This window comes from Oryza glaberrima, chromosome 4, assembly GCF_000147395.1.
Source record: "Oryza glaberrima chromosome 4, OglaRS2, whole genome shotgun sequence".
NCBI lineage: Eukaryota > Viridiplantae > Streptophyta > Magnoliopsida > Poales > Poaceae > Oryza > Oryza glaberrima.
This window is the reverse complement of record NC_068329.1, coordinates 3,122,889-3,134,307: the sequence shown is the minus strand read 5'-3', so window position 1 is coordinate 3,134,307 and position 11,419 is coordinate 3,122,889. Positions and strand designations below refer to the sequence as shown.

Sequence of the window (11,419 nt, the reverse complement as noted above, 5' to 3'; positions counted from 1 at the left end):
GCGTGAACATGCGGCCGACGCAGATCCAGAGGATCTATCTGCAGCTGAACAGGTAAACATTATTTCTGATACAGTACTTGCTTAACACATACCCCTCCGTCTTTAAAAAAAAAAAATCATACGTCCAGATTTAAATCTAGTGTTTGTTTTTTTTAACAGTGTAGGAGTACGATAGACTAGAGGACGCATGAATGAAGCCCAGATCATGGGAAGGAAGGTATGAACCACGCCGGCGGCGGCCAGCTCAGGTTCTTGCCGAGATCCGGTATGCTCTCCACCGTGCCATCTCTCAGGCTATACACCCCAACGTGCTGCTTGCTGTCCGGCCGGTAGGCGCTACGCAGCCAGCCATTCTCAATCTCAATGTGGTCCATCTCGACATCCATGTCGTACATGCCGTACTCCATGAAGTCCATGCCGGGGAAGTATTCGAACATGAGCTCCGACTCCGACTCCGAGGCCTTCCCAATCTCGTCGGAGGCCTTCCTAATCTCGTCGCCGGTGTAGTACACGCATCCGGCCTTGAGCTCCGGGTGTTTGGTCGTCGACACGCACAGCGAGCTGTTGATGCCGACGAGCAGCGCCAGGTCGCCCATGTCCTCCGCCGCCTCCCACCGTTGTGTCATTTCGTCGAACACCTGCACCTTGAAGTGGTTTTGCTTCATGCCCTTGGTGTTCTTGACCACGATCATCAGCCGCCCGTCCGGCGCTGCCGACAGGTACTTCCTGTGGTCGCCGCCGTTGGCCATCCTTGAGGTGACCACCTTTCTGGTGAATTCGCCGGAGACACTGTCGCGTGCCCACGCCTCCACGACGCCGGTGTAGGTGACTGACGGAAAAGAACTTGCCTTGTAGTGGATCGCGTCCTCGACACCGTCGCGCGAGGGCGCGACCCTCCACCGGCCGTCCTCCGCCATGGCGAACGCCGGCGCGTCGAAGTAGTTGTCCAAGAGGAGCATGGCGGCATAGTCGCCGGGGCGCGGCGAGGCGGAGAGAACGACCTAGCGGTAGAACCAGAGGCGCATGTCGCCCACGGTGTACACGAATGTGCCGCGCGGGTGGGGATGGAGCAAGCAGCCGCATTCGAGTTCACCTCTGCATCGGAACTTCTGCATGGGTTCCATGTCGATCACGAAGTGTTCACCCCCCGGCGGGGTGTCGTTGACGAAGGGGATGGTGGTGATGGCCGGGAGGTCGCCCTGCTCGCCGGTGACGGGGTTGGCGAGGCGCATCCGCCCACTCTCGTCGGCGGTCACGAGCCAGCCGCCGGAAGACCCGATGATGACGTGGCCGCGCATGGAGGGGTCCGGTGTGCGCACGGTGGCGGAGCGGCGGTCGGCGAGGGAGAAGACCCTGGCGGTCTCCGGCGTGTCGCCCGGGAGGACCAGCCACGGCGACTCCGGCTTGAACACGTAGCGCGACGGGCCACGAAGGCGAGGCGGTCGAGGAAGCTGAGGCGGCCATGGATGCCAGCCATCAGCTCCGGATGGAGGTCAGAGTCGGACAAGCTGGTCCTCGCCGGCGGTATCGCGCGCATCGTCGGAACGATTGATCAGAGAATACGAGGTCGTTTACTATCTCCTTGACTTGTTCAGTAGCAGAATTATGAAGTGTTGGTTGATTTTATCGGCTAATGCCGGTTAGTTAGGATAAGGTTAAAATCCCATCGGTTTTCCTATCCTAACAAGAAACAAACTAAGATATAAATCTGTTTTGTGTGATCGGTACAAAATAGACTCGAATTTCAGATTGAGATAAACCCCCGAGCCCCACTAGTGTCGCTATATAAAGAAAGAGAAGGAGGAGGGAGGCTGCGTGACGACTCAACTCTCTCCAACCCTAAAACCTAAATCAATCGCCCAATCGATTAGACACTGGAAGGGGTTCGTGAGGTATCTCACAATAGAAGAAACAAAGGAGAAGAAAGAAGAAGAGCAATGGCTTTATCTCAGGTCAGTTAGATCAATTAATTTCCGCACAAGCAAAAGGTGATCATGTTTAAGCTAAGACTCAATTAATTAATTAGATTAAATTCCAACATGAAGGTGTAGCAAAAGCAAATTCAGATTTCAGAATAGGAACAAAAAGCTTTGAATCAAAATTATGAAAGTCCATGGACTTGGATCTCCTTGATGTTTGCACTAGGACATGCAAGAACTAGAGGAGAGAATACTCACTTCATCACTGTAGTATTGGAGGAGGAGGTGAGGCTATACCCCTAAAATGAAAATAAACCGTGCAAAAAAATTTAAAATGAGATGAATTAACTGGCACGATAAACTATACCATTTCTTCAAAAGCTCTCCCTAACCTCTACTAAATCGAGAGTAAATTAAAATTCTAAGAGAAGGAGGTGCTACAATGTGCTAGGCATATATTTATAGGGATGATTTATGCATTGTTACCTCCGGGGTAACCCCAGAAATGCCGCTAGAACGTAGCCATCGATTCTCATGTCAGCAAAGGAAACAGCCCGCTGACCGCTCAGGCTTCGGAAGGAAACAGCCCGCGCCACGTCGATCCCGCGTATTACGGGCCTCACGCCTTTCTGGATCTGCATCGGCTTCACGCGCTTTCTGTTTCCTCATGGGCCTAGCCAACCATGGCCTCCCCTGTCAAGTAAAAAGTCCAATTCCAATTCGGAATTGCAAAAAAAAAAAAAAAAAAAAAAAAAAAAAAAAAAAACTGTCGCTAGTTTCTTTTTGGGTAAAAAAAAACTTTCAAGTGTACCTATAATACGATTGCATTATAGTTATTACATTGTAACTACGAATTGCTAAAAAACTGTCGCAATTTTTTCGGTAAAAAACAAATGTAACTATATTATAGCTGTAGTGAAACTACAATGTAATTACACTATAGTTACATTGTAATTACTCCCTTCGTCCAAGAAAAGGCAAACTATAGCTATGTATTTGTCCATGATGCATGTCCAGATACATAGGTAGGGTTTGTCTTTTCTTAAACGGAGGGAGTACATTGTAACTACAGCGTAACTGCACTATAACTATATTGTAATCTCTATATAAATTGGATATAAAGTTGCATATATTATTTTAATATTTATATACAAGTTATATTATAGTTATAGTATAGTTATAATAGAATTATATTACAATTATACTATAGTTAGATTTGAAATTTTTTCTTTTCAAAAACTTGCGGTAATTTTTTAGATAGTATCATTGGAATCCTCGATAGATTATAATAACTCCCACAACTGTTTGTTAACGTATAACAGCGGTATTTTCTGACGAGGCGTCCATGTGAAAGCCGGGCCAAAAATAATAACAAAATAAAGTGAGGCCCACATGTCATACACCCGTCTCTCTCCTTCCTCTCTACCCCACTCTCTCTATCTCCCCCATGTTTTCTCAGCGCCAACAGGGGGTGGCAGCTAGGACGGTAGAAGGTTGAGGAGTGCACGGCGACGAACCATTAGTGAAGAAACAATTTTTAATGCATGTTGGAAACCTCCGTTAGTACCAGTTGTAGTAACTGTAACAAGCAAATCGGGACTAAAGATCTTAGTCTCGATCTTTAGTACCGATTGAAATATCATGTACTAAATATGCATACCAAGTTAAAGAAAAAGGTTATAGTAACTGTGACAAGCAAATCAGGATTAAAGATCTCGATCTTTAGTAGCGGTTGAAATAACTGGTACTAAAGATACATACCAAGTCAAATCTTAACTCTTGGGACAAGTAATTATGCACACACAAACGGAATATAATGTTCTATTTCCTGAACATGATAGTATATGAGAGTTAAAATTTCATAAAGTATGCTTGGTACAACCAAACAAGGACATTGCACGCAATCGAACAACAGTACATGCAATTAATGGCAAAGCATGTATAATATATTCAAATAGCAGCGTCCGCGGTTACGAGCAAACCGAGCAGTGTACCTAAATTAGAGTTTTATTCTATTTAAACTGAAAAAACTGGAATTATCACTTATTAGCCTGGGTGAAGGTAAGATCGTGTTGATGCGTAGCTTGATAATAATTTAACTAGAGACGACTAGTAGTAGTAGTATGCAGCATCGTTCGGATGGTCGGCAGGCTGCCGGCTTTAGCGCCTTTTCCTGGTGTTCCAGTAATCTTCTTCAGCTCCCTTGCTGGTTTTGTTGACAAGGAACAGGCCGACGTGTTCTGCCATGAGCCACACGATGGTGGTGAGCTCGCCGCCTTGGCTGAGCTGCTTGGCGTGCGACTCCTTGCTGCACCGGTAGCCCGCGTAGAAGAGCATTTCCACCCACACCTCCAGGATCACCTGCACCATGTCGATGTCGTCACGTGAGTCCTCCAGGTGGAGCAATTTCTTGGCGAGCTCGATCCCGCGAGAGAGATATTTGTTTAGCTCAACACCGGACTCATCTTTTCTACCCCATTGTTTGATAAGCATATCAGCAAGTTTGTTCTGTTGCTCGATCGCCTTTTGAGAAACTCGCCATAGATGATCGCGTAGCCGGTAGAATTTGCTCGGAGTTGGACACGAGGAAGAAGATGACTCTAGGTCGCCGCCGCCGGCAGCAACCGATGTCGACGTTTGATGTTCCGACCAAAACGTGGCCAGATTCTCGCAGGTGAGCTCGAAAAGCTTGCGGGTGACGAGGCCCGGAAGCATGTCGGGGCGCACGGCAAGGAGGTACATCATGTAGTTGGACAGCGTCCAGATACCCGTCAGCCATCGTTCTAGGACGACGGGGTCCGATTCCACGGCTTTGACGGACCGGGAGAGGTAGATGTCCGTGGCGATGTGCCATGTGAGGATGCCCAGCTGGAGCTCGTCGCCGAGGCTCCACCGGAGTTGGGGCCGCAACTTGTACTTCTGCAGCGTCAGCTGGCCCCTCTTCGTCCTCATGTTGGCCACCATTTTCCTTAACTCCGTCTCCGTACTTGTGTCCGCCTTCATCCTCTTCCTCAGGGCGATTAACTGCCCCAAGTCCCCCAACAATCTCCGGAAGAACATCTCCTTCACGTCTTGTGGGACCACGATGGTCTTCTCCTTGGAGTATCTCTCACATTCCTTGTCCCAAGATCGATCCTCCCGCTCGCTGGCGCCGCCGGTGATGATGAGCTGCAGCACGCTGAGCTGCCCCATCTTGCCGCACCATCTCCGGTGATCTTTGGCGCCGGCGAGACGGCCGATGGAGGCGACCTGACGACGCAACCAAGTCCACCGGCTTCTGCATAGAAATTCATGGCGAATCCAACCCCAACCCCAAACAGGTCGGAGCTCGCGGTCCAGGCAGATGGCGGTCCATGACGAGGCAAATCCCTTGAGCAGCGATGCCGTCTCGAGGAGGAAGGTGGCCACCAGCAGGATGCGGGTGATGACGACGTCGGATTGCCGGTGGTGGCCGGCGACGTTGCTGAGCTCGACGAGAACCAGCGAGACGGCGATGAACACCGGCGACACGATGCGGATGGTGTAGCCTTGCAATGTGTGGATGACGGCGGCCTTAGTGTAGAGGAAGTCGTACATGAGCGAGAGCTCCATCTCCATCACCCTGAACACATTCTTGTAGTTCTCTTCCCTGAAGAGGGTTTCCTTTGCGTGAACTATAGCAGCGTCGTCGGTGTTCGACGCCGTCTCCACGGACGAGTCCACCATGGAGTTCTTGCAGATGGGGAACAGGGTGTGAGCCTTCATCAACAGGCCACCTTCGTCATCGTCGCCGGCAAAAGAGAGGTTCGCCTTCGGGAGAGGCTGGCTAGTGCGACTGCGGCTGCGGCGGCGCTGCAGCCGCCGCTCCCTCTCTACGGATCTCCGGACGTTGGCCAGGTTAGCGCGGCGGAGCGCCATCGTCTTCTCGGCGTACTTGGCCACGCCGACGAAGAGCATCAGCCAGGACGCCGTCACCAAGAACCAGCTGCCATGGGTGGACTCGTAGACGATGTACACTACTCCGATGACCCGGAGGGCGAGCTCGAACATGTAGCGCGCCGACAGCTGGTTGTCCTCGAGCTGATAGGCGGTGATGTTGTCGGGTCCGCCGAGGTGGAGCAGGAAGAAGGGCGCCCAGAACGCGACGAGGAGGCGATTGCCGGCGGTGCTGCTGAGGGAGAGGTGGCCAAGGGCGGTGGTGGCCACGTACTCGGCGCTGACGTACGAGAACAAGATGACGTGGCGCATCCTGGTGCCGGCGCCGCGCCAGCGGAACCCAGCGGTGAAGGTGAGGACGAGCTGCGCCACGAAGCTGAGGCCGAGCAGGATCTCCACCGACCAGTTGCTCCATATGTCGCCAATGGCGTCGCGGCCGAGCAACAGCGTGTTCCAAATGATGTCCATCACCCATCCGTCTCCTGCCATTGTTCACTGGCTAGCTAGCTTGCTTAATTCCTCCTCCGGTTGAGACATACTACGTATTAATAAAGCGACAAGAAGTCTTCCACCTCCGTTTCCATATTCGACACCATTGACATTTTTACGTATGTTAGACTGTTCATATTATTCAAAAACCTTTTGTGAAATTCGTAAAACTATATGTATACATATTGGTATATATTTAACAAAGAATCAAATGATAGGAAAATAATTAATAATTACTCCTTCGTTTCAGGTTATAAGACGTTTTGACTTTGGTCAAAGTCAAACTAGTTTAAATTTGACTAAGTTAATAAAAAAAGTAGTAATATTTTCAACCAAAGACAAATTTATTATAAAAATATATTTAATTATTGATTTGATAGAACTAATTTAGAATTAAAAATATTATTATATTTGTCTATAAATTTTGTCAAACTTGAAATAGTTTGACTTTTACCAAAGTCAAAACATCTTATAACCTGAAACGAAGAGAGTGCTTAAAATTTTTTTTAATAAGACAAACGGTCAAACATATTATAAAAAGTTAACGATATCAAATATTTAGAAACGGAGGGAGTAGATCGAGATCGCATACCATATCCAATACAGGGAGCAGAGAAAAAAAACCACCACATTCATTAGCCTCTGTTAGTGTTGTACAATTTTAAAAATAAGTTCTGGAGAGATTTATTATTAAAAATAATTTATTAGAAAGGTCTAAAATAAAAAAATCCATAAATTTTGACTGCCTTTTACCATTGTCATCTAGTTAGGCTCCGTTAGTACGGTATAATTTTGCCTGATTAGCAAAAGCTGATGGCATATTGTATAACGTGACATAGTTAGTAGCAAATTATAGACCTGTGATAAACTTAGTGGCATATAATGGATTCTTTCTTTTATTAAACTTTTAAACAAGAGCAATCATCGAACGGCAGGTTTTCAAGAGTTAGTAGCATCATATATTTAAAAAGAGAAAGTATATATATATACACACACACATATACATATATACACATATATATACATATATATATATATACATACATATATATATATATATACATACATATATATATATATATATACATACACACACACATACATATACATATACACACTATAAATTGCTATATTGCTCTCTAAAACCTTCAAATTTACATTGTAGTTTGTCCTTTTTTAAACACGGTACATACGCAAGCGCCCACAACGGGTTGTTAGCGGCTGATAAATGTCAATTTTATGCCACCAATACTGCCATAAACATAGATTATAAAACATCCAACATAGTGGTACGATTTAATTCTAACAATTTCCACAAGTGTTGGTGCATATTTGGTTGCAAGCAATAAACCGCCGAAGTTGGGAGAAAATCTAGACTAAAGTGGAGGAAAATTCCAACCATAAAAGAATTGGACTCATAACCTCATCGAAACATCAGAAAATGAGCCTAATCAATATACTAATGGGCTAAGGAAGCAAATATGGAGGCCCAGGCTGGGGAGTAGGCTAGGGTTCCACCGAACCGCCATAGCCTCCCCTCGCCATCTGCTTCCACGTGGACGTCCAGGATTATCTCACAATGACGGTTGTGGGGCATTTCCAATAATTTTAACTGCCATAATCATCATTAGGAGGCTATAAAAGGAGCTTTCATCCTTCATTTCAACATACACCAAGCACCAAGCTAAAGTTGAATTATAAGAGGCTCTATTGTATTTTTATGTACACTGGATTAGAAAGAGAGTAAGGTAGAAAGAACCGGAGGAATTCCGGAGTTATCGGTATTTTCTTCTTACTTTTGTACCTTGTTAATTACTCTGTTTTAATAGAAATATCTTCTGAGTAATTAAGATTTACTTTGTCAGAATTATCTCTTAGTTTCTACTGTATTAGAGTACTGGATCATTGTTCACTATTGTTTAGCGATTACTTCGGTCAGTTATAAACATTAGGGTAGTAATTAATTACTTAGACGCGATATCTAGGTTATTAATTTTCAGTGATTATTGCGTATCCCACAGATCGTTAGAGGTTGGTGTAGAGGTAGTGATAGCCCTCAAGATCACCGCAGTCCTCCTTGTTCGGGTACTGAGTAGAGTGTGTTCTTGTAGCAGCGAGCAAGTCATTGCTTGAAGTATTACGATAGGATTAAATTAAGTTTTCTGTATGTTTACACCAAAATTTGGCACCTATGGATGAAATAGGGGAAAATTGCCAAAGTTTGGAAAGTGCCGGGTTTTCTTCATAGGGCCGAGAGATATAACTTCTGTGATGCATTTCTGAAGGAGTTTTGTTTCTGGGATCCAGAGGTGTTTCATGTCTTGTAATTATTGAATGAAGTTCATGAATCATGAGATAATTCTCCTAAAACTGGTATTTTGATGCTAAAATGAAATTATTTGACACCTAAAGTATGTTGTCCTTACTATATAAAGAAAAGAATCCTATTGGGCCTGAGTTGAAAATAAATAAATGTGATTTTTTGCACCAATATATCCTTCCTTTTTTTTCTTACCTCAGGTGTGGCCGGTCTAACCGGCTAGTTGGGCCGGTCTGACCGCAGGCATATGACCGGTCAGACCGACAGAGTCCAACCCCGAGTCTGTTTTCATTGGATCACGGATTTCCTTGCTTGAGAAGGCATGTTTCGGGTTTTCATTGGTCTCTATCCTGAGTTGGACGTGGAGAAGGGCCTGTAGAGGGCAAGACCAACCTCTATTTAAGGTACAAGGCCGGTTCAATTGTAAAGAACTAACACACAATCTACTTGAATCGCTTTTTCTTTTATCTTTATTTTTCAGCCATGTTTTCTACTTTACTCTAGTTTTAGTCCATCTTTGTCGATTTGCGCTGTAAATTATCTATCACCGCTGCGAGAGTGCGACACCTCTTTGTAGGTTTGTCCCCAAAACCTTCCGTTTTGCCCACGAGACGGGTAGTTATCCTCATATCGATCTAAATCGGCCTAGAGGCTGATTTTGATCTCTAAATCGGCTCCGTTAGTCGGTTTAGCTGTTTTTCTACAAAACCCATCTTGATTTGGCCGTTTGGCTAGATCGAGATGGTTGGCAACTGTGGACCCCCGTTTTTATAACAGGAATCAATCGTGTAAACAGTACCATTTCCCTGGATCAAGTAGTCTGGTACACACGAATTCATAGCTGAAATACCAAGTGCACATACACGAGAGTCTAGTACGAATTATTACATCATAAGCCCGCAGGCGCAGTCTTAAATCATCGGACCGAGCGGTCCGGAATACATTCCAAAAACAGAAGTAGGTAAGGCAGCGGAGTTAAGGCAGCGGCACGCCATTGCCACAGGCAACGACCGTAACTAAGACCTACTGAGCGCCATCGTCTTCATCACCCTGCTGGTAATAGGCATAGGGATCCTCCGAAGCTTCATCTCCGGCCTCTGATTAAGTTTATATTTGCAAGGGTGAGTACCAACCGTACTCAACAAGCCACCACAGTAACAATGCATATGACAAGAGTATTCAAAAGATGGCTATGGTTCTTTTGCGCAAAGCAAGTTTTGTAATTCTTTTCACAAACCTAAGACCTAGCACAGACTGATCAAATTTTAGTACCAGTGTTCATATTAAACAATGACGGTTCTGTCCACCATCCATTGTGATCCCAAGGATAGCTTCCCGCCATTGAATCGTCATGGTTTTCTGAGGACGTCCACCTTCCCTCCTCTCAGGAAGTGGCTCCATCAGTATAGAAATCATCATGCAACATCCCATCCCACACAAGTTAAGAATTTAGAGTCTAGCCAAGTGTAATACATGTCCCGGTGCTCAATAACCGCGAGCACGGCTATTCGAATAGATTTGGTTTACTCACACTGCAGTGGATGTACACTTACCCGCACTCCGCGACTGCCCAACACATGAGCCTCGTCCCAACACATGAGACGCGTCACGGCAAAGCTTTTCGATAACCTCGCATTGGCAGTACCCGCTCCATGAACTTTACATCCTCATGCACTCTAGTTGTACACGGTTTCTAGCAGTGAGAGGAGTTCTGGCGCAACCGGGAAGGGAAGACTCACACATGCATTAAGTTATAATTATGTTTAGATTCTCACATGGTAGTCCTACCGATGGCGACACCACTGTAGACACCCGCCTCGCGGTCCTACCAATGGCTGCCCCACCGTAGAGCCCCTGCCTCACACATCAAGAAACCACTATGCATGGATACTGCCTCCGCTCAGCTATCTATTCCGCTAGGTCTATACCCATACGAGAAGTGCGGTTGTACGGGGGTCGTTTCATGCTTAACTTCATGGCTCGGTCCTTAATTGACCGGGGACGGTACTAGCCTTTTTCGGATACCACCCAAATCCTCCGTCCGCCCCAGTCGAAAACAGTTGTTTAATTTTATTTCTCCTTTCACAAATCATGTCATCAACATCATGGCAATGTGGCGCTCATGTCTCCACATGCCGCATCTCAATTACCTTCCCAAAGTTAATTGCCCAAGCATATAGCATTTGATAAATATGAGTATGCATAAATCTAAAGTAGCATTTCTAAGCATTTGTCATAGTTGACTAGGGACTTATACGTAAATCATGGTTACAAGGATTTAAGGGTAAACAATAATCAAGGCATGGCATAATCACAAGTAGGATGTTTATCATTGCATGCAATGTTATTTGTAAATAAAATAATTTCGCAATTGGGATCAACATGTTCAAAGAATAGTGATGACTTGCCTTGCTCAAAGTATTGCGGGTCTTGACCTTCGCTTGGATCTGCAACTCCCTCGAGCTCTAAAATTACGTGTGAAGAAACGATTTGAATTCGGTTAGAATTCAAATAAAGATCCAAGTAAATCCAAAAAGATATCGAGCGCAGAAGTCGGTTTCTTACATTATCTATTTTTGTTCGTGAAATAGAGCTAATCCGATCTTAATTTATCCATCCTAAACCATTTCGTGGTATAAATATTTTATTAGCACAAGTTTTTAATTTAATTAGCCCGAGTATCATATCCTTGTAATAGATTAGAAATCTCTATCGCGAGCTAAATATCGGACAAATCCTAAAATTATCTTATAATATTATACGATTTAATTTAGTC

The 11,419-nt window shown here is 45.4% G+C and overlaps 1 protein-coding gene and 1 pseudogene across 1 annotated transcript; both read right to left on the bottom strand.

Annotated features, from left to right (window-relative positions):
• Positions 1-203: 203 nt before the first annotated feature.
• On the bottom strand, positions 204-1,609 carry LOC127770196 (uncharacterized; annotated as a pseudogene).
• Positions 1,610-3,901: 2,292 nt separating this feature from the next.
• LOC127772060 (uncharacterized) lies at positions 3,902-6,323 on the bottom strand. The gene has a single exon (XM_052298041.1). The coding sequence runs from the start codon at positions 6,321-6,323 to the stop codon at positions 4,080-4,082; it is 2,244 nt and encodes a 747-aa protein (XP_052154001.1). The 3' UTR covers positions 3,902-4,079.
• Between the last annotated feature and the right edge of the window lie 5,096 nt (positions 6,324-11,419).